This window comes from Erinaceus europaeus, chromosome 8 (assembly GCF_950295315.1).
Source record: "Erinaceus europaeus chromosome 8, mEriEur2.1, whole genome shotgun sequence".
Classification (NCBI taxonomy): Eukaryota; Metazoa; Chordata; class Mammalia; order Eulipotyphla; family Erinaceidae; genus Erinaceus; species Erinaceus europaeus.
Window position 1 is genome coordinate 51225786 of NC_080169.1, and position 24193 is coordinate 51249978.

Below are 24193 nucleotides of genomic sequence, written 5' to 3' on the forward strand. Positions count from 1 at the left end.
ACCTACTCCCTACTTCAATTCCCTCAACCGTTCTAAGTCTAACCATGTCAGATAAAGTAAGGAATACAAAAGTTGGGTAAAGGCAAGAAAGCAGCACACTTTAATGATGGCCCTTTTTGTTACTACCAAGCCACAGGACCCTAGTCAAGGAATCCTGGAATTCTCACAGATATGATGAACCTAGACCTCTAACAGATCTCTTTCTCCACCATCTCCACATCTCTTTCTCCATCAGGAATAACATCATAAGCCCTCTTGTGGGCTTCTATAGGGCATTGCCCTCAATGTGGAATAACAGTGGTAGAAATTGTCCCACTCTCTGAAGAAATGCTAGGTCAACATACTCTGCCACTCGAGGAAGACTAGTCCTGAAATGAGTATAGCCTAAAACGTTACTAGCTATGATCATGGAATGTGAGCTCAGATAGACAGGGATTCAGAGGTTACACAGGCTTCTGTGCTTAATAGGAATAGACATGGGTCTGAGATCAGATCAATGGTGTTTATAGTTAATAATATTTTTCTTTTAATTTTTTTATTCATGAGAAAGAGGAGGAGAGAGAGAAAGAACCAGACATCTCTCTAGTACACGTGCTGCCGGGAATTGAACAGAGGACCTCACGTTTGAGAGTCCAGTGCCTTATCCACTGTGCCACCTCCTGGACCACATTAATGATATTTTTATACTTTTCCTATATTTGGGAGCTTCGCTCTTCCCTTATCCAGCTTTCAAGTCTTATCCTCAATGCTGACACCATTTTGACAGACAATATTCCTAGTATAACTGCATGTTAGCTGTTGGGCTCAGTCAAAAATTAGTAAAGTCCTCCTATGGACGTCTAATCTTGGACAAAGGTACTCAAACAATTAAATGGGAGAGGAGAGTCTCTTCAACAAGTAGTGTTGGAAAAACTGGGTTGAAACATGCATAAGAATGAAACTGAATCGCTATATTTCACCAAACAGAAAAGTAAGTTACAAATGGATAAAAGACTTGGATGTTAGATCAGAAACTGTCAAATATTTAGAGGAAAATATTGACAGAACTCTTTTCCATCTAAATTTTAAAGGCATCTTCAATAATATGAATCCAATTATAAAGAAGACTAAATAAAAAATAAACCAATGGGACTACATCAAATTAAAAAGCTTCTACACAGCAAAAGATACCACCACCCAGACAAAGAGACCCCTTACAGAATATAGAGCTTTTAAGTTTTGTCTAAATGTAGCACAATTGAAATACTGTGAAATAAACTAATTTTCACACTTTATATATATGTATATAAATAATATATATATATTCATTTGGTGTTGGGGTGGGGTAAATGGACACTGAATTAAATTTAATATAGCAAATAAATTACTCAACCTAAACAAGTCATTACCTATAATTTTCCACAGTAGTTTTATTTTTAAACTTCTTTTTTATTTTGTTATTATCATTAATTTTTAAATTTTAAATAATTGTTATGATAAGTGCATTCTAAAATATAATATCTTTAGTAGTGTTACTGAAAACTAAGGAATTTCTCCTGTGTTTATTCATAACTTGAATTATCAAATCCAGATGTTATGATACAAAGATAAGTTCATAAGTGAAAATGTCAATTGATCAAACTAAATGACTTGTATTCCTGAAATGAACTGTTTGCTATTAAATCTTGTAGATTCAAAAAAAAAGAAAGAAAAGGAAACTATCCTGAATATAGATTTCACCACTTGCATTTTTTCTGCCTTCAAAAATTTTTTAGCCAAATTTACACTCCCACAAATAGTATGTGAAATGGTGTGTGTGTGTGTGTGTGTATGTGTGTGTTGTCTCACTAGGGCTATCACTGGGGTTCAATGCCTGCATGACTCCAGCACTCCCTGAGCTATTTGTTCTTTCACTTAGACTCAGGATGAGAAATAAAGGGGGAAGAGACAAAATTAAAGAGGAGATAGCTTTGTGGCCAGGTGGTGACATACCTGGTTCAGTGCACACATTACAGTGTGCTTAAGATCTCAGATTCAAGTTCCTGGCCCCCACTTGCAGGAGGAAAGCTTTACAAGTGGTGAAGCAGAACTTCAGGTGTCTCTTTGTCTCTTTCCCTCTCTACTTCCCCCTCCCCTCTCAATTTCTGTCTTGATTCAATAAATAATAATAATAATAATAATAATAATAGTTTAAAAGAGAGAGAGAGAGATTACAGCATTGCTCCAAAGTTTGTGAAGCTTTCTTCTAACAGTCTTTCGCAAGTGGTAACCTGAGGCTCTAACTTGGGTCCTCATTCATGGAAATGTGTGCATTCTACCAGGTAAGCCATGCATTTAGTTTTTGGGGGGGTGGGTCTGGGAAAGTGGCTTTGCAGTAAAGAGACCTTTCACCCATTCATGGATTCAGTTATGAGCACTATATAAAAATACAGAAATGAATGCAGTATCACAAATGGATTAGTGATTTAGTGTCTCTCTTTAGCTCTGTCATACACACACACATAGAATAATTATTGTTTTTAATCCTAACAATGGAATAAAATTCCCATAGACTAAAATAAAGGAATTTCTTTCTCACCATCCATGATTAGCCCAAGATTCTTAAAAGAAGGTAAGTATTTGCACCCAACCAGATATCTAGTCATTCCTAGTACCTACTATCCTTCAAAAATGACAATTATAAGAAATATCACAGACCAAATGCTGAAAGCTGTTGTTTCTCCAGTCACTTCACCAACATACTTCCATAATATTCTCTTTTCATTGTTAATAGGTAAGTGCCCTCTTTTAATTGTTATTTTGTTAGAAAGATCCTCCTTATCTACCAAACCTTTGATAATTCCATTCTATTATGTTCTCCATATGCACTTTCTTCAGGATCTTTAAGCCACATTTATGTATGTGCACACTGTCCACTCATTCTGTAATGTTTATTTCTCTGCCCAAAATATATCATTCCCAAGAGAAAAAACCCATTTTGTTTCTGGCTTAAAATGTTTTTCTTTTTATTATTTTTCTGTTATATATTTTGCAGATGTTTTCTTCATACAGCCTAATCTGCTCATCTTTGTATTATAACTATTGAAGTTTTTATTAATATATTTTTGAGGTGCTTCTTTTGACTATATCCCTACAGATGGAAAAATTAAAAGCATTAAATGGTCTTGATGTTCACCTTTTAGAAAAGTCACTTACATAATTAAAGTTTTGCCTGTTGACAAAATCTCTTTGGTGTAATGACACTGGTACTTTGGTGGTGGTTATAGTGAGAACCATGCACATATATAGGTATGAAAATATACCCCCCAATTTTAACACTGTAAATCAGTGTAAAATCATTCTGAAATCCTCTACCAATGACTATGTTCATCTGATGCTAGTCAACTCCCCCTACCCCTGTAATGATTTTAGGATTCAGGTACTTCAAACAAGAGTACTGTGTTTAGCACTGTCTCTGTGGAAGAAATTTGGGTACAGCACCTTATCTATTAGCACCAAGTCATTTGGAATTCCTCCCTTGAATTGCCTTTTTCAATACTCATTGCCTTCAAATAGTCCTGTATTTCTGCAGCAACAAGATCTCCACTAAGGTATGACGTGAATTGTTTATAGGATCATTTTTATCTTTACAGGTGACAATTTAGTCATGGTAATGTTCAGCATCATAGCCAACTGGGTAAACAACTTGACCTGGCTATTCCAGTACAGCCTCTGCTAATGTTGCCAATTATAACAACAGTTCCTATCATAGGCATGTGATATAGAAGAAGACAGGGCACTGTGACAGTAACCTGGTAAATATTTTTGGATGGGATGACATGGAGCAACAGGAGTGACTTCAGTTCACATTCAACATTTAGCCATCTCTGTGAACATTGTAGGATTTCACTTGACCTTTAATCATCCCAAGAAAAATAGGGTAGTAAGTAAAGAAATGGCCTTTTCCTAAATTAGGCCTGTCTGTAATACTTTCTCATTACCTTTCTTCTACAGATTTGAGCACAATGATATTTACTGCCACTAGGGTTGTCACTGGAGCTCAGTGCCTGCACAAATAATCTAGCACACCTGCCAGCCATGTTTCCCATCTCTTTCTCCTTCTTTCTTTCTTTCTTTCTTTCTTTCTTTCTTTCTTTCTTTCTTTCTTTCTTTCTTTCTTTCTTTCTTTCTTTCAGACAGAAGAGGCATATAGAAAGGGAGAGAGACGGTGAGCTTTCTCTTTGAGGTGTGGAGCAGAGAGCTTGAATCCAAGTCCTTTCTCTCTACTGAGTGCTCCACTACCCAACTCCCAAAGTTTTTTTTTTTTTTTTTTTTTACTCAGCTCTGACTTCTGGTGGTGCTAGGGAATGAACCTAGGACTTCAGAACCTCAGACATGAAAGTCTTTTGCATAACAACTATGCTGTCTCCCCAGTCCTCCAAAGCTTTGTGATACATATTTTTGCTTTGTAATATGTTTTTACTAACACAAAATCCCAAACATAAGAAAAGAATATGCTTTTCTTAAATTTCTATTCGTTGAATACAAAACAAGGATTTTTTTTTTCTCTTCTCTCTTATCCTTAAATCTTGCTTTCCTCTCATTAAAGGTGGCTTTAGTTTAGTTTTCTGGCTTTATAGAACACATGTTTTTCATTAGAGACCAATGATAGTATGTAAGAAATAATTCTCAGTATAAAAGCACAAATTATAGTCGTATCAAAACTTATGTCAAAGTTGAGAGGCACCTGTAATTTCCTGCGTGTTTCCACAACTGTTTAATTAAAGCAAATTTCTCAAGGGGGGGTATAAATCAAGTTGAACTTTTCCTTTGTTTTCATTAACACTGGTAAGTCTAATGCAGAGAATGTGTTACTTACAGACGTAAACATATCGATGGCCTAGAATTTGAACAAGGAAAAATAAGTGTTGGTGATTTTTCAAGTCTCAGCAAAAGGAACTTCCAGTTCCGGAAGTGAGCTGCTTCGCTCTCAGTGAAAGAGCTAAGGAATCTCTTTGTGGTGTTTATTCCATTCACTGTCCAATAGCAAAGAAAACCTTACTTTTGAACGCAGCTTACTGGATACTGTAAAAAACCCGCTCTGAGAAAAGACCAATGAACTCCCAGAGTTCAGGTTCTTGGAAATAATTTCTGGCCAGGAATGGGTGACATTGAAACAGCCTCTCGCTTGTAAACAAGGACAAGTCTGGGCCGGCCCCCTTCCCACGCGATACTGGGCACTGTTCCAAGTGCTTGATTTTGAGCCCGCTTTCCTCCAGAGATCCATTTGGTCTTCCTCCTTCATCACGTACAGCCTCCGTCACCCGGTGCCAGGCCACTGCCAGCTCACTAAGCCAGGTCACTCCGTGGGGACTGCGGGAGGGGGGCGGGGGCGGAGCCCAAAGTTCTTTATCGGAGTTGATTGGCTTCTGTCCAAGTTCAGAACTCTCCAAATCCCTGTGACTCCTCCCCGTTTGTATTGGGGCGGGCGGGGGAGCATAGAAAAAAGACGAATAAAACCCCGGGAGGCAGAGGTAGTGGGAAGATTTCAACTGAACTTGAGTCTTCTGCTACTTTCTGCCCCATTCCTTCTCCATTTCCCAGCCCTGAAGATTCTTTAGCACAGGCCCGAAGTGCAAGAGAGCCCGCACACCTGCCTTTCCCGTCCAAAGGCACTCTACCCTTGCAAGAATCTCCGATTCTGTTCCCTGCAGCCTTCATTTCTCCAGCCAGTGCCAGTCCTTGTCAAGCCCGCTGGGCTTCAAGATGAAGGCGGCCCGCTTCGTTCTACGTAAAGCTGGCTCTCTGAACAGTGCCAGCCTGGTGCCCCGAGAGGTCGAACATTTCTCACGCTACAGCCCGTCCCCGCTGTCCATGAAGCAGCTGCTGGACTTTGGTGAGTGTGCGTATAGGACTTGGGTGGGAATGCTGGAGCTCAGCTCCAGCCTTAACTTTTAGTCCTGATTAGGGTGGGGTTTGCTGCTCTACGGATAGAGCCCAGAGGATGCTAGTTTTTCCCCCTAGATTTGCCTTCTTTTTGACAACTTGTGCTTATTTAAAAAAAAAAAAAAAGTTCACTTACAACTCCGCTGATGGATGGAGCTTAGCTTTTGGTTTCTTTTTGGTTCCTTTCAAAGTTATTGTTTCTAGTCACCCTAACAAGAAGCTAGAAAAGTTATCTCGTCCTTCAATTGGGGAAAATCATTAATATGATTCAAGTTAGATGATTCTTTAATCACATTCTACTCCACTGAGCATTTACCTCAGCAATTATAACATTTTTTTGTTTGCCACTATAGTTTTCTTTGTGTTTACATTATGGAAGAAAACAAAAACTTTCTTCAGTGTAAGAAAAGTTTCGTGGATTTAAATGTGACATTATTTATCACCAGGCTGGAGATATCAGGACTTCCCCATCATACCCCATTATCTTCCCAAATCTGATTTTATGCCTAACTTGTGAACTATATTGTCTCCTTAACATTTTGGGGTTGACATTTTTATAAATGCTAAGAGATACAGTATAGTTTGACTCCTTGGAAGTGAATCTAATTTTAAAAAAGAGGAAAAAATACTTCTGTATTGACCACTTTAAAAACAAAAGAAGAATGAAAACAATAAAGAGGATAATTCCTTTCTGAATTATCTAGAAACAGTAAACAAACTAAGAGTCAAATATAATTTTAGAATTTGTGTGTTTTCAATATTGTATGGATAATGCTATTCAAATATACCATTTAAACATACTTTTTTCCCCAAATACTAAATAAATTATTTATTCTAGGTTCTGAAAATGCTTGTGAAAGAACTTCTTTTGCATTTTTGCGACAAGAATTGCCTGTGAGGCTGGCCAATATCTTGAAGGAAATTGATATCCTCCCTGATCGATTAGTAAAAACCTCTTCAGTGCAATTAGTTAAAAGCTGGTAAGTGGTGACATGCCTTAAAAGTCTCTTATTTTAAGACAATTATTTTAATATTAATTCAGATATGAACATCATAATTGGAAAACAGGTGGTCTGAAAGGTAAGGATATTTGAAAGATGTATATTGTATATGTTTTTGTTAATCTGGGAAGTTTATCATTTAACATTTATAGCTTGAAAAGCAGATGCTTTCATAATATGTTTTTTGTACTTTTTTTTTTTCTTTCAGTGAGAGAGATACAGAGAGAAAGACATAATGAGAGAGAAACCAGATCACAGATCAGCTCTGGTTTATGCTAGTGCTAGGAATTACACCTGGGAATTCAGAGCCTCAGGCAAGACTGTCTTTTCCATAGCATTTATACTGTCTCCCTAGCCCTTTGTTTTTGTTTTGTTTTTTTCCTAGAGAAAATGTGAAAGTAAATGAAGAAATTGAAAATAGTTTAATATTTATGTCAAATGACAAAATTCAACTTGATACCGCAAGAAGAATATTATTCTAGAAATAGAAGGCTTAATCTTGTTACTTACGTAGCAATAGTGCAATAAGCTATAAGTTCAAATCCCCTGCCTGTGTCACTTACTATTTATGGAATCCCTGGCAAGTTTCTTAAATTCTCTTTGCTTCAGTTACCCCATCTGCTCTTGAAAATAATAAAATAAGGGAGTTGGGCGGTAGCTCAGTGGGTTAAGCACATATGGCACAAAGTGCAAGGACCACCATTAGGATCCCCGTTCGAGCCTGGCTCCCCACCTGCAGGGGAGAGTCGATTCACAGGTGGTGAAGTAGGTAAAAAAATAATAAAGAAGAAGAGAGAAAAAAAAAGAAAATGATAAAACATATGACTAAGAGATAGAGTTTTATTAACTGGAGTATTTCATTAAATAGCACTTAGAACATTACCTGAAACACATCCAACAACCAGTGATGAGTTATCTCATTTTACCAATAAGAATACTGAGTCTTAGGATAGATAGCTCAAAAAAGCAGATTTTTCAGGAATGGCACTAAATACATCTTAAAGTAGATATTCATCAAAGATTCCACCTAACATACTAACTATAGTCCTAGTAACAGTATGAAACATATTTAATTTGTAAGACTGCTGCTTTTAAGACTTTTACTTCCCTATAAATAAATATTACAGATATAAATATGAAAACCTTACTTTAAAAGTTGCCTTCTCATGTTTTGAAAACAAAATAGAAAGTTGAGCTGGAAAGATTAAATAATTATAAATTTTAAGTTGGAAAGCTTAGGGTTAGTATTTGTAGGTATAGATTTTTCACAATTTATTTAGTATGAAATTAAGAGAGAGAAAGTGAGAGCCAAAGCACTGCTCAACACTGGCATAAGGTGGTACTAGGGATTGAGCCTACAGCCCCTGGGGCCTTAAGGGTAGTTTTTAAGTTTATTTATTTATTTATTTATTTATTTATTTTCCCTTTTGTTGCCCTTGTTATTTAACATTGTTGTGGTAATTGATGTCACTGTTGTTGAATAGGACAGAGAGAAATGGAAAGAGGAGGGGAAGACAGAGAGGGGGAGAGAAAGATAGACACCTGCAGACCTGCTTCACCGCCTGTGAAGCGACTCCCCCGCAGGTGGGGAGTCGGGGGCTCGAACTGGGATCCTTTTGTCGGTCCTTGTGCTTTGCGCCACATGCGCTTAACCTGCTGTACCGCCGGACTCCCTAAGGTTTTTTTTTTAACATACTGTTTTCCAAATATCCAAAATGATAGTAGTTTTAAAAATAACACTTTTTTTTTTTAACAAATCATTTGAAAAGTCGTTGTATTTTCACTTACTTGTACCTGATTAGTCAACTTTAAAACATAAGAAACACCTGCCATTTTGCACAGGTATATCCAGAGTCTGATGGATCTGGTAGAATTCCATGAGAAAAGCCCAGAGGACCAGAAGGCGTTATCAGAGTAAGTTTTTCACATCAGAATAAGTGTCTGGTCTTTGATGATTTGGGGGATATGCCTAAAAATTATACCTAAATTAAAGAAGCTTCAACTCTGGTTTCTTAGAATTGGTGAAGAAATGATATGGCACTGAAAATGATATTGAATATCAACAAGAATAGAAGACTTCTTTTACAAAATGAAATTTATTTCTACCTTAATTGAGTCAAATAATTTCTTTTGCAGGATTTACTATACATGTTACTAGTACCTATTAGCATAATTGGAGATTAAATATTTTAGTTCATAGTAACAATTTTAGTGGAGAAACAAAAATCTTCTGAATCTGCAAAGAAATTTTAGAAGTCGTTCCCACAAAAGTATTCTAGAATTGTCAGTATTAAGTATTTTAATTGTTATTTTTAGAAAGCAGCTTAGTGAACATGTAGAATAAATAGGCCAGCCACAGAGTTGCTATTTTAACATTAAAGCAAGAAAAATTAGTAAGTCTGTTTATGGAACTATTTCCTTCTTCTACTCTAGCAAGAGAGTATAATAAGAGTCTAAATAAAATGTAATTCAAACATTTTGTTATTTAACTACTCTAAATAGATACACAGGTACTTTTAAAAAAAAGCTTTAGCCTGCTTTTATGTAGCCAATAAAATATAAGTGTTTGAAATTTAGTCAAACTTCCACTAACTGCAAGTGTTTTGGCTTAGTTTTATAGATACTCTCGTCAAAGTTCGAAATAGACATCATAATGTAGTTCCCACAATGGCACAAGGAATCATAGAATATAAGGATGCATGCACAGTTGACCCAGTCGCCAACCAAAATCTTCAGTATTTCTTGGATCGATTTTACATGAACCGAATTTCTACACGGATGTTGATGAACCAACACAGTAAGTTAGCTCCTCATAGGCAGAATATATAGCGATGGACGTAGACAATAAGCTATTAACTAAGAACTAGAAGTTTAACCAGTTATTGGAAAGCATTTCTTAGTGATCATTATCTTAATTTTTACATTTTTTTCCCAACAGTTCTTATATTCAGTGACTCAAAATCGGGAAACCCAAGTCATATCGGGAGCATTGACCCAAATTGTGATGTAGCAGCAGTGGTCCAAGGTAATTCATACATTCTTACATTTTTCTTATTTAGTACATATATTACATGATTGACATCTGTTGATCTGGTGACTGAATAAATTTATCAACAGTGTAGCACTTATATTTGTATAAATACTGTTGTGAAAACCCTTTGCTTTTGAGAGTCAGAAGTTTAAAAATTCATGCATATTATAAAAAGCCTAGACAACAACACCCAATATGTATATAGTATTAAATTTCTGAAATATGCTTATTTCTACTCCTATAGTTGGAATTTAAATACCGGTTTAACTTTTCCTCAATAAAACATAAAAAAAAAGATTTTTCTTAAACTGTACTCTAGTGAACTCTTGAAATTTTTTACTTGGCTCAAGATCACTTCATCATTGAGAAAATCAAGTAATAACCTTCTATTCTAGATGCCTTTGAATGTTCGAAGATGCTCTGTGATCAGTACTATTTAACATCTCCAGAATTAAAACTCACACAAGTGAATGGTAAGCTGTAAATAAAACACATTTTATGGAAAATCCAGTGTACTTCCAGTAGGGTTGCTTTCTGTAGCTACTAAGAAAACTGTATTCCTTTCTTCCTTTCTGAATTTGTCTAAAATGTGGAGATGTAGACCTCTCCTTCCACATCTCCTCCCCCCCAAAAAAAATATAAACAAACGAAAGGATCTCTATCTCAGCTAGCAAATTGCAATTGAATGCATGCACTTGCTATTGATTTATCTAAAGAGTTTGCTCAAATAATTTCTGATTTAGAATAACAGTTCAGTTATGTATCTTAGATAAAAGAATAATGACTTACTATAGAATATGGGGGATAGAAAGGTCATAAATAGAAAGATCCACTCAGTAGCAGGAACATCCTCCAAAAGAAATTGTTAATAATATCTGGGAAGGGATATTTTTATTTATTTGTTTTTATTATCTTTATTTATATAATGGATAGAGACATCCAGAAATCGAGAAGGAAGGGGGGGGGGTAACAGGGAGAGAGACAGAGAGATACCTGCAGGGCTGCTTCACCACTTTAGGTGAAACTTCCTCCTCTTTAGCTGGGGAGTGGGGGTTGAACCTGGGTCTTTGTGCACTTTAATGTGCACACTTAATCAGGTGCACCACCACTGTTCTCTTTACTAAACTTATTTTTTTTTAAAGATTTTATTTATGAGAAAGATAGGAGGAAAGAGAAGTAACCAGACATCACTCTGGCACATGTGCTGCCGGGGATCGAACTTGGGACCTCATGCTTGAAAGTCCAAAGCTTTATCACTGCGCCACCTCCTGGACCACACTAAACTGATTTTTTAAGTTGCACTATAAGTGTATGTCATTTGGGGGAGCAGAACATACTTCTAAAGTTCCAACTCTAGGTACCTGAGAAAGATAAGTTCTTTCCTCATTCACTGAAGTGATCACATGGTAAATGCAAAGTGTCATTTTTATTTTATCCAGTGGTTGTCTCTGAAATAAAGATAGTACACTTATTGGCATAGCACCCTTTTTACTTAAAGTAAGCATCTTAACAAGCAATAGTTATGCAGTCACGATGTTAGTTGTGAGAATTAAAAGCAGGTTTTTATTGGATATGCAAATATTAGTGATGGCTAAACTAAGAATAGGAGTACAAACAAAGCTTGAGAAATATCTGCAATCATTTAATAGCACTGTTGCATAAGATTTGTAGAAAAACTGTTTGAGGGGGTTGGGCGGTAGGTAGTGCAGTGGGTTAGGTGCATGTGGTGGCACAAAGCACAAGGATGGGCTTAAGGTTCCTGGCTTGAGCCCCTGGCTCCCCACCTGCAGGGAAGTCACTTCACACTTGGTGAAGCAGATATGCAGGTGTCTGTCTTTCTCTCTGCCTATCTCCCCCTCTTTCCATTTCTCTCTGTCCTATCCAACAACGACATCAACAACAACAATAATAGCTACAACAACAATAAAACAACAAGGGCAACAAAAGGGAAAATAAATAATAAAAAAAAATTAAAGAAAAAGAAAAACTGTTTGAAAAAATATAGAAGAAATTGTGCCAGACCTTGAATTTTCCAATTCAAACTTTGCCAAGGCCTAGGGCACCAAAGAATAGAACTTTTATTTTTCTCTTCAAGCACTGTCGTGGGGTTTTGTTCTTATGTTTTCTCTAGTCCCTTGATAAATTTTAAGCATTTTTTGCTTATAAAATTTGATGTGATACACAAAAATTGAAATCAATCATATTATTTTACCAGGCTTTAGAAATATGAAAGATTTAATTTTTCATATTTTACATTAATTTTGATGCAAATACTACAGAGGTTTTTTTTTTCTTCTTTCTAAAATGCATGTAATTTTAACTATGAAATTGTCCAATACGAAAGTTTTGAAAGTAGAACAAATAATCCACATGATCAAATTATGGCACCACTGTTTCATGCTTTATCTAACTAAGACAATTATAGTGAAGTGCAGAAATTAACCATGGGTTACCAAGTAGCAACCATAATAGCACTTTACATATAAGCCACTTGTATTTGCTATTTAAGAGGGAAAGCTTTGGGGTAAGAATGTAGAGTGAGGAGATTTTTGAATATTCTCATCAGGTTTAAAATGTAAAATATTAAATGGAAAGGTAGTTTTTGCTCACCAATTCTTTTTTTTTTCATTAGGAAAGTATCCAAGCCAACCAATTCACATTGTCTATGTTCCTTCTCATCTTCATCATATGCTCTTTGAACTATTCAAGGTATGACACTTCAAAAACAGCTGCAATATTGTCTTTAACAAAATCTTCACTTGATTTATTTTATTTCTTCTATTATTTCCATTAAACAGGAAGCTTACTCTCTATGCCTTCTGTGATCCTAAGAGAAAGAAGCTAGCCAGCATTTGAAAGAGTACACATAGTTCTTTGTAATTTCTTGTATTTGAGACTGAAAACTATGATTCATAATGTCTCAGTGTTCCCAGTTTCCACTATTACTTCAGGGGTCCAACAAAGCATTAGTTATTCATGTTTTCCTTAAGAAAAGCCACGAGGTGAATGCTTCAGTGAATGGACCCTATTATCCCCATTCCCCCCAGACTGGTCCAACTCCAAATCCACAAGCTCCCAATTACTGTAAGTAGCAGGGCCTCAATCTAAGTCTAGGATATACTCATAGTACCAGTCATTTTCTTCAGTGATGTCCTTTGATGTGCATATGACTCACCTGGGAGTTTTGTTAAAATATATGTTTTGACTTTGTGCTTCTGGGTAGGGTCTGAAGTTTTCAATCTCTAATAATTTAATAGGTGAGCACTCTCCTTAGTAAGGCAGTGTTTCTGAGACTTGAATGTTCAGTAGAAATCAACCACCTGGAGGCCTTGTTAAAGCACAGATTCTCAAGCGCTACCCCAGAGATTTTGATTCTGCAGGGCAGTGAATGTGCAACTATACCATTCTTTCAGAACCTACTCTAGGATAGCCAGGTTATAAGAATCAAATCCTTTCATGGGTTTTAAGGCTAAAATAAAACTCAGATTATATAAAAAACAAGCAAATGCTGCAAGTTTTCAGAGGCTTCTCAAGAGTCCTCAGTTCTACAGAGGTGGAAACTGACAAAAAGTTAAATCTGCCTCTGGTTCTGATATAGTTCTTCTTAGAACTTAATATTAACTTACTGTATTACTAATGCAATGAGTTCTTAATTGTACTATAAACATCTGTTTCATTGTATTTCATTTCAGCTAATGATTAGGATGTAATAATACATGGAGTAACATACTTGAAGTAGTTAAAAGAGAAAAATGGGTCAAATAAACCAATACTTTATTTGTATGAGATTTAAACACTTGTCTGGAAATTTGTTCTTGTTTTCTGTAAAAGGAAAAATAATAATATTTCATGAATTTGATTTATTGTATTTGATTTAATAATTTGGGGGCAGTGGACATAGCATAATGCTTATGCAAAAACCAGGGTTTTTACTGTAGCTGCATGCCTGCACAACTACACTGTTCCAGGCAGTATTGTGTGTTGATTTTTAGATACAGTGTGAGAGACAGGAGAAAAAAAAAAGATACTTTAGCACTGCTCCACTGCTATTGACATATCCCTCCCCCCTGCCCTCCCCCCACCCTCAGAAGGTGCATCATTATGGTAGCCAGGGGCTCAAACCTAGGTCCTCACTGTGCATGACAATGTGTGCACTCTACCTAGAGAGCCACCCCCATACAACTTATTTTTTGAATAGTTCAACCCAGTTATTTTACCATCTTTAGAAAAAGTTAAGATGATAATTAAATGCAAATTGAACTTTAATTTAGAATTATTTACTGTCCTTTTAAATAGTAACAGCTTTCTCCCAGAAAATTTTATAAAAGCCAATAAATTGGTTGAATGATTCACTGCTCACTTGTTATGTAATCATCTTTGGTGCTTAAATGTAAAACGTAATGGAAAGAAAGAAAAGAGAGAACTAGGAAATGGACTATAAAACAATCTCTACATTTAAATTAAGCTTACAAATAAGAACTTGACATCTAGCTGAATTGTTTTTTCATTAAACATTATTCCCAAAAGTTATGTTGCATAGTAAATGAATATTTTTATTACATGTCCTGCATGACACATTCATAAACGACTATTTATAGAGCTGTTTTACTGCTAACTTAAAAAAATTAGGAACCTTACAATTACACTCTGTGCTGCTTTTATTTTAAACATAAAAAATTAATTTATTGTCTTGCATTCTTCTGCCATGTAATTTGTTAATGTTTTTGTTTTCTTTAGAATGCAATGAGGGCAACAGTTGAACACCAAGAAAATTGGCCCTCCCTTACCCCAATTGAAGTGATCGTTGTCTTGGGAAAAGAAGACCTCACAATTAAGGTAGCTAATCTTCGTTTTTCTTGAAAGTTTTTCTTGAGAAGATAAAAGAGTCAATAATACTAAAGCTCTCTGCATTGCACAATAGATCAAAGACAAGTGCCCCAAGAGATTTTAAATGAGGAAAGACATTTTGATAGAGACAAACAAACATTATTATTTAGTGTGCAGCTCTAATGATATATTTGTTTGCTTAAGATTTCAGACAGAGGAGGTGGCGTACCCCTGAGGATCATTGACCGCCTCTTTAGCTACACATACTCCACTGCACCAACACCTGTGATGGACAATTCCCGGAATGCTCCTTTGGTAAGACCAGTGACATAGCTTGATTTACCCCAACCATGTTGTAAATGTAAAGCAAGGACTCCAAGGTCATATGCAGATAGATTAGTCAACTTTTCCATTTAGGCATGAAGTACATGAAAGAAAGATATCTCAAGCTAAAAACGGCAAAGCAATTCTATATGAGTGTGTGCTTGGAAGTAGAGGATGTTTGGCTAGGTCCTAATACATCAGTATCATGAAGGATAAAACTCTTTCTACATTTTGGGTTCTAATCATCATGTGTATCTCTTTACTAATAACTGATTTTTCTTCTCTAGGCTGGTTTCGGTTATGGTTTGCCAATTTCTCGTCTTTATGCTAAGTATTTTCAAGGAGATCTGAATCTCTACTCTTTGTCAGGATATGGAACAGATGCCATCATCTACTTAAAGGTATCCTTTAAATTCAATAGGAAAAAAAGTCTTAACTTTTTTTTTCTGAAAAGATTTCTTCTTTTACAACCCTGAGTTCTATGGTCTGCAGTGAATATCCCCAAACTGAGCTAATGCAAATAATAACTACATCTCATTCTTTCTTTGGAGGGAAGCATAGATATTTATTTGATATTTATTATGATAACTTATCAAGAAGTAAGGATGATCAGGCTGCCTACCTCCAATGGAGCCAAATTATTTCCCAAGAAGCACTAAGTTTGAGTGAGCACATGTTTATGTGAATTAAGGAAATTCCTTTTTGGCATTTATGAGAATAGCTGTACTTTTGTATTACTTAAACTCGTGGGAGATATATTCCTATAATGTTCCATTCAAAAAATAAATAAATAACAGCTAATTTAAATACATTCAAGGTCTTAAGCTGACCTTTTTAGAAATTGAAAAACAAGGACAGTTGAATGCTCACAGTTGTCAGGGATGCCAAACATTCCTGTTTAAACTTGGAAAACTTGGTACATGCTTTTTTTCTAGTTCTGATAAAACCTCAATTTGTTAATGTCACTGTCCTGATTCTGTTAATCATTTGCCAATTATTTCAACTGAAAATATATTCAAGCTGAGAAATGTTATGCATGTACAAACTATTGTATTTACTGTAAAACATTAATCAATGTGAACTGTAAAACATTAATACCCCAGTAAATAAATAAATAAATAAAATATATTCAAAGATAATAGCAACTAAATGCCTTAGCTAGGTTCCTATGTTCTGCATAGAAATTACAGGCCTCCTCTACTCTCCAGGAGTGGAGCATGCTTATGAAATCTTTCATAAACTGAAAGTTCATAAAGCAAAGAAGTAGTTACTGTTCACTTATATGTAAAATTTCTGAGCATTTTAGTACTAAAAAATAAACTACCAAGTCATAGCACTTAACACATAAAATCTAAAATAACAGTTAAGTGTAAAAGCAGAAACGCTATCATAAACACACAACCTCAATAAAGTAGAAATTATGTATGGGTGGTGTGGTTTTACTTACTAGTCTTGGAAAGACAATAACCACATTGAAAGGCTGAGAGATGGTGATAATTATGCTTTTAGGACTTATAGTTAAAAAGATAATGTGACTGGTAGAGGAGGTACAGGGGTATGGGAAAGAAATGAAGAGAGTCAACTAGTCTCATCATGGTCTGAATCCATCAGGGTAGGCAGAACACTAACATCTATGGTTACTTCTGTGTCTGCCTACTGTGATGTTGAAAGTCAGAGCTGATCATCTGCCATGACTGAGGTAGAAGGCATAAAATATAATTATATGCTTGACTGCTTAGCTTCGTGCATTATGCTATCATACAATACTTTATAGGCAGTCAGTATCTCCTGTGAACCAGCCTAACTGACTTGCCCTTTCAAAATTAGTCATATATTTCTGTAATTGTTTCAGCACTGTCAGTGGTATTGAAAATCTCCCGCAGATGCTTCTAGTTCAGTTCCTGGACAATTTCACTCTAGCTCTTATTCTCCATTGAGTAGGCTTCAATTAGGTCCAGTTTTATGCTCATCATACTGCTCATAGTAGCCCTCTTAGGATTTTCTAATGCCTTAGACACATTTTGTCAATAGATGCACAAAAGGAATGGAGATAAAGCACAGATGCTTATAGACACATTTCAAAGTGAAGGCAGTTTGAAGCTAAGGTTAGCTCCCCAGGGAAGAAGCTTGTCAGGGCCACTCTCAGTGATGGGGTGTAATACTGCCCTTCTGCTGAAAACATACACTGATATATATATATAAATATATATATAAATATATATATATATTTACTTTTTGTTATAAAAGCAAAAATCTTCTGATTTATTTCTTATTTTTTAAACAGAAACAGATACTACTGTAGGTCATTTGTAAAAGTGAAGTGGAACAACTCAAACTTTGCAAAAGCAGTACTCTTTGTTAAACAATCTTTGATTATCTGAAACAGCTAACAAGTTAGTGTTAAGTCATCAGAAATTTTCAGATTGTGGGGGGAATGCCTTTTAATTGTTAGAATTCTCACTTTATTACAGATAATAAGGTTTTACCTATAAAGAATAGTTTTGTTATCCTTTTCTTGCTCATCAGCAGTATGCGAAGGACTTTTTTTTTTTTTTTTGCCTCTGGGGTTATTGCTGGGGCTCGGTGCCTGCACCACAAATCCACTACTCCTGGAGACCATTTTTTCCCCTTTTTTTTTGCCTTTGTTGTTTTATCATTGTTGTGGTTATTATTATTGTTGTTGTTGTTGCTGTTGTTATTGTTGTTGGATAGGACAGAGAGAAATGGAGAGAGGAGGGGAAGACAGAAAGGGGGAGGAAGACAGACACCTGCAGACTTGCTTCACCGCCTGTGAAGCAACTCCCCTGCAGGTGGGGAGCCAGATGCTTGAACTGGGATCCTTACGCAGGTCTTTGCGCTTCACTTCACATGCACTTAACCCTCTGAGCTACCGCCTGACTCCCGAGATGGACATTTTGTATATATATATATATATATATATATATATATATATATATATATAGTTAGTAATTATATATACTCTATTTCAGCCATATGTATATGGATGCATATAATACACACATATGTAAATATTCAAGTATCATACATATATTTAGTTTTGCAGATATATTTAGTTTTATTTTATATAGTATGTTGCACATTGTGGGTTCTGGTATCTCTTATTACTAAAATAACCAAAAGAATAAGTGTCCATGCTTTCATATTACTTTTGCTGTGTGTTTGTTTAGTTAGTTAGTTTTGAATAATCAGTTTAAGTACAAAATAGGCCATGAATAACTTTCTTGGTGTAATTTTTCCTTTCACTTCTTATAGGCTTTGTCTTCTGAGTCTGTAGAAAAGCTCCCCGTCTTTAACAAATCAGCCTTCAAGCACTATCAGATGAGCAGTGAGGCTGATGACTGGTGTATTCCGAGCAAGGAGCCAAAAAACTTGGCAAAAGAAAAAGTGGCTGTGTGAAAAGAGACACTTGGGGAAATTTTAAGGGATCAAAGTAGGTTTACGCCATTGCTGCTTCCTAAATGTTTGCGTGTGAACTCTTGTGTCCTCAGAAACAAGCAAGAACAAAAAGTCTTTCATGAGAATACTGAGGCAAAGAGGAATGCTGCTCCTTTGTGTTATCCCAGAGAACACAGTGCATGACTGCAGGAACTGACAGATGGTCAGCTTATAATACTTTTAGGAGAATGTCTGAGTTTATATCAAGTCTTGAAGAAGAAATTGGCCTCAGTTTCCCATCTCTGTATCAATAAGAATGGGACAAGGAATGAAGTAGAGGTAGAGATCAGCTATTCAATAGACTGTTAATATAGACCTCTAGCTGATATCATAAGCTATTGATAATTGTTGAATGTTAGGTGTCAATATACCAGTATTTTCCTGTCATTCAAGGATTAGGGCTTAGTTTTGGCTATGTAATTGAAATGTAAAATATACATATTATCTATCAACTCAAAAGGGGAAAAGTTGATGACTAAAGTAATGTTCACATGGTATGAGCAGAAAAAGTCATAATAATTTATTTAAGGCATTGGACTTGTATGAAAGTAGAGAAGGAAGCCTCTTCTGCTAACAGCTCTTTATAATGGTGCTTTATTATGCATACTTCACATAAGTGAAAATTTACTACTATGTTCCTAGTCTTGAAGAAACTTAAAAATATGCTCTGAATACAGAATGTTGGGAGTTAGAAGGAGACAAGAATTGCCAAAGTTATAACCAAATATCTCTTTCCTTGATTTGTTTATATATGACAGAGTAGGTAGAAAAATCAGTATTCATGAAAAAAAATCATACATTTAGTACCCAGTTCAACAGGGAGTACTGTTCTCTTCCCTCAAGTGGTGGTAAACCAAAGACATATATTTTCGAAGCTGCAAAGAATGTATTCATTATATATTTAATTTTATTCTCTATACTTTGACATTAAGCAGTCTGTGTGGGGAAAAAATCACTGGCTATCAAATGGATCAAGAACATTAGAATTAAAACACTTATTGAAGTATGTTTAACAAATAACTTGGGACTTAGAGGTTTTCATGTCAGAATGCTTCCATTTGTAAATCTTTGAGATTGAGAGCTAATGGACTGATAACTGTCACATATTATGGAATGTTGAGAGGACTGAGTTATAATATGCAGGTTAACAGACCTGGCAAATTAACCAGAGAGAAGGAAAAGGAGGAAAATAAAGAAGGAAAACAGGGAGTGCAACAGAAGGCAGATATCTTGTATGTTGTCTAAAAATTATTTCAAAAATTGATCCATATTTCAATGAATAAATTATTGACAAAAGAATGAAATGGTATTTTTCAAAGCAGTAAGGCTTCTTTAAATGAATGACTTTCATTGTTGTGAAATAATAGATTTTATTAGATAATAAACTCATCTATGTCAATTTGATGTTTAAACTGGAATAGCTAGAATTTTCTACATTTCAAAATAATTAGTATTGTATATATTGTTGAATTTAACATTTGTGTTTAATTTTGCTATGACTTGATGTAATGGTGCTTCAGGTGCTTCTTAGAAGCCTTAAAACTATCTGTTGTAATCTTCAGATTTAACTCTCAAAAGCCCTAGATAGTGACTTTTATTGATAGCATGAAACTGTTTTCAGTAGATCATTTGACTATTCAATTTTACTGGATTTTTTTGCATATAAATAACTGTATTTATCAAAGATTTAATGCTATTGATTAGTGAATTAATTCAAACACTGTGAACTGTCTTTAAAACACTTCAAGAAAAATTTTAGCCTCTAAGTAGCATCAATGTGTAAATTAATTCTATAAAATAGAAAAAGTATTCATTAGTATTTATTAAGTCTGTTAAACAGTTTTAGGATTCCAGTGGATGAATACTAAGTGTTTAAACTCACTTAAATTATTAATGTATACATTGTTTTTTGTCTCTAAGTATTATACAAAAAATGGGATAATTTTATAATAAACATTTTTATTATAATAGTAGACATGGTCTTTTAAAGTTCTCGTCTGAAATTCATTGCAAATTCCTAAGAAGAATTTGAGCTTAACATTTTTTTTCAATTTATAGTCAAGTCTAATACATTTAGATATTTGCATATATAAATTGTCTAGATAACATTTAAAAATTCTGAAAGCAACTTAAAACTTTGGGGGAGATAAAGAGAGAGACAAAGACAGATGTCTAGAGACCTGATATAATGCTCATGAAGCTTCCTGCTACAGGTGAGAAGCAGGGTCTCAAACCCTTGTTCTTGTGTATGATAACAGGATCACTCAATTGAGTATCCACTCCCCTAACCCCCATTCAACTATATTTATGTTAACCTGAAAGAAATCAAGGAGGGAAAATGGGGGCATTGAAGGAAAGGAGTGAGCCTCATATACATGCACATAGAGGATGGGTGGGTAAAGTGAATGACAATACCCTAAAGCATAAACATTTCCTCTGTAACAACAACCCAAACACAAACCAAAATTCCACAAGGTTTCAAGTCTCATAATTCTTCACATTGCACACAATGTGTATACCTTGAAGGATACTAATTTTCAAGTTTAATGAAATGGAGTAACTTTTCATTAAAATTATCTCTGTGCCATTTCTTTCAAATTCTCAGTTTGGCTAGAAATAGTAGGAGTATTTGAGCCCAAGCAGACAGTTAGCTCACCTGCCTAGTGCACTTGCCTGGGACCCAGGTTCCAGCCTAGATAATACCATATTGAAGGCAGCTTCAGTGCTGTGGTATCTTTATGTCTCTCATTAATTCAACTTGGAGAGGTGACACCCCCGAGACACACACACACACACGCACACACACACACACACACATGACGCGTGCACAGAGGGAGGAGGAGGTAGAAAAGAAAACATCTGATCTCAATTACAATGACATGCTGAGAGATCACTGTGGCTCAGTAGCTTGGCCACAACAAGATTAATTTGTTTACCATCCTATTACACTTTCAGGTATTGACTACACTCAGGTTTATTTCAATACATAAATGTTCATCAAGGGAGCAGAGAAACAACTCATGAGGTAGGGTGTGTACATTGTAATGTGTACAAAGCAAGACTAAAGTTCTGACACTACATATAGGGTGCCTTGGCACAGGAAACTCCAGTACTGTCCTGCCTTTCTCTCTTTCTTTCTCTCCCTCCCTCCCTTTCTCTCTCTTTCTGAATAAAATAGCAGCCCAAAGCCATGAAATCAAATATGTGCAAGGTGCCAATTCACTTGAAAAATAAGCACATGGAATTTCCAGTTCATTTGAGTCTGTTCAATGAAAGAAGTGAGCTTCCTAATTTCACAGGAGTTTATATACAAAATCTCTGAACAACTTCCTCTAAGACTATCTCCATTAGCACATCTATACATACATTTTATTTTTAAATCTAATATGATGTTATTAGTGGTACAATGATGGTTTACACAACTGTAAGATTTCAGAAGTATAGTTCCACACTTCACCATCACCAAAGTTCTTTTTTTTATTTTAATTATCTTTGTTTATTTATTGGATAGAGACAGCTAGAAATCAAGATGGAAAGGGGCAGACAAAGGGATAGAGATAGAGGGACACCTGCAGCCCTGCTTCACCACTCATGAAGCTTTCCCCCTGCAGGTGGGGACCAGGAGTTTGAACCTGGGTACTCATGCACTGTAATATGAGCGCTTACCAGGTGCGCCACTGCCTGGCCCCACCAACAAAGTTCTGTGCCATCACCACCACCCCCTTTTAAACACCATTGTTCTCACAAAATTTAAACAGAGTTTGGCTCTGTTCGTTTTGGAAGTTCATGTGTTCAATTATCCATATTTCATATTTGAGGGAAAGTACCCAGTAGTTGTATTTAACCTCCTAACTCACTTCACTAAGCATAATCACATGATCATCTCCAGTTCCATCTACTTCACCCCAAAGAACACAATAACATCATTAAAAATTGTAGAGTGCATTACTCTAGCATAATGTGATACTGGGGATTAAACTCAGGCAAAGCTTCATGCTTGTAAGTCAGGCATTCTACCAGTTACACTTCCTCCCAGGCCACTCTATACATCTTTTATGGGATTTTTTTTTTCTTCATTTATTTATTTTTTTTGCCCTAAGTTACAGTTACTGAGGCTTTCAACAAGCATTCACTGAGTAAATACATGAACACATGAATGAATTTGTGAACTTTTGCTCCCTTATTTAAGGAATGTTAGGAACTCTTTTAAAATATGTTTTCAGAAAAGTTTGTTTTAAATGCTTAAAGAAATTTTATAACACTGAAGTTAAGTCTAGGATAGTTTCCTAAACAAGGTCATTTGCAACTGAACTGATCTTTATGTAATGCCAGTCTTCACTGGTGGTCTTTGGCTACTGGACATTTTTAGATATTTCAAAGAAATATAAGATACCATTATAGGGAATTTCTTGAGCAAATAATTCATTGTTTCAGATTTTGAGTGATCTCCCTTCTTGTTCATCCTGAATTTAGATCAAAACATATTGCCATCCATATTTTATGATCCCTTAGTGAAAATAAGCAACTGTCTTAATGAGATTCTTCAGTCCCACCCAAGTGCAAATAAACATTCAAAGCTATTCAAAACCAACATACGTGTCTTGAGCTTTGAAAACATATCAGATCTATTAAATTACAGAAAGTGATGTGATGAATCTCTCAGTGATAAATCTAAGCACAAAATAATAGTTTATCAAAAAATTATGAAACATCATTTTCATGTTTTACTGCTACTATGTAATGTAATGAGAATACGACAAGACTGGTTGTCAACTAAAGCAACATAGTTAGGATTATTTACTAGCATATTATTTTCATAAATAAAAAATGCTTTGCAGTCTAAGACAATCTACTTGCTGGCAAAATCTTGAGTTTTAATCAGTTCACTATAACCATGACTTTCAATGATTTTTTTGCCCCCAAAACATGTTGATATCAATAAAATAAAATTACTTTTTAAAATTGCTTTAAAAAATTACTTTTTATTTTTATTTATTTTAAATTATTATTAAACAGAACACAATTCATTCTGAAATTTAAAATGTGTGGTCTGAATTTTTTTTTTTTTTTTTTTTTACCGGGGCTCTGTTCAGCTCTGGTTTATGGTGGTGCAGGAGATTGAACCTGGGGCTTTGGAGCCTAAGGCATGAGAGTCATTTTGCATAACCATTATGCTGTCTACCCTCTGCCTGAAAAAAAAATTTTTTTAAAGCCTTTATATAATGTTCTTAGGCTATTCTTTGTACATGATTTTGTTTCAATAGTTTTTTTACCTAAATGTAAAGTTGTATAAGGAAGGTACTTATAATTCTAAAATCTTTAAATTCAAATTGTCTAATAACTCTTTACTGAATATCATGCCTCTAATCTCATTTCAGTTAGGTTCCTCATAAATATTCACTGTCAAGCTCAAAATCCTCAACAGATCTCCGAGTAATTAAGAATCTGAGAAATTTTTTACATTTCAATATACATAATCCACTTTAAATTCATATCTTCATTTTCATTTGCTCATTGTTACTATGCCTGCCTAAAATACTCCCCCCCCCCCATTCCACATGTTGCTTGATTTTTCTAAACCCAGTTCAAATCTCAAATCTACAGGCTGACTTTTCCTGCCCAAGGTACCCTTCTCTCAATTTCTTCCTCT

General features: G+C 35.3%; 1 protein-coding gene across 1 annotated transcript; it reads left to right on the plus strand.

Annotated features, from left to right (window-relative positions):
• The first annotated feature begins 5433 nt into the window (after window positions 1-5433).
• On the plus strand, window positions 5434-20516 carry PDK4 (pyruvate dehydrogenase kinase 4). Its single transcript, XM_007538260.3, has 11 exons — window positions 5434-5854; window positions 6743-6884; window positions 8748-8819; window positions 9518-9702; window positions 9844-9930; window positions 10332-10409; window positions 12569-12645; window positions 14674-14772; window positions 14968-15078; window positions 15375-15488; window positions 18361-20516. Exons 1-11 carry the CDS (start codon window positions 5725-5727, stop codon window positions 18502-18504), a joined length of 1239 nt encoding a protein of 412 aa, XP_007538322.1. The 5' UTR covers window positions 5434-5724; the 3' UTR covers window positions 18505-20516.
• The last annotated feature ends 3677 nt before the right edge of the window (window positions 20517-24193 follow it).

Excerpts from the sequence above, each read along its gene's own strand:
- PDK4 (XM_007538260.3), top strand. The coding sequence starts at position 5,725 with ATGAAGGCGGCCCGCTTCGTTCTACGTAAAGCTGGCTCTCTGAACAGT. Across the intron at positions 9,931-10,331 it reads TGTAGCAGCAGTGGTCCAAG|ATGCCTTTGAATGTTCGAAG; the intron begins GTAATTCATACA and ends CTTCTATTCTAG. Across the intron at positions 15,079-15,374 it reads ATTCCCGGAATGCTCCTTTG|GCTGGTTTCGGTTATGGTTT; the intron begins GTAAGACCAGTG and ends TTTCTTCTCTAG.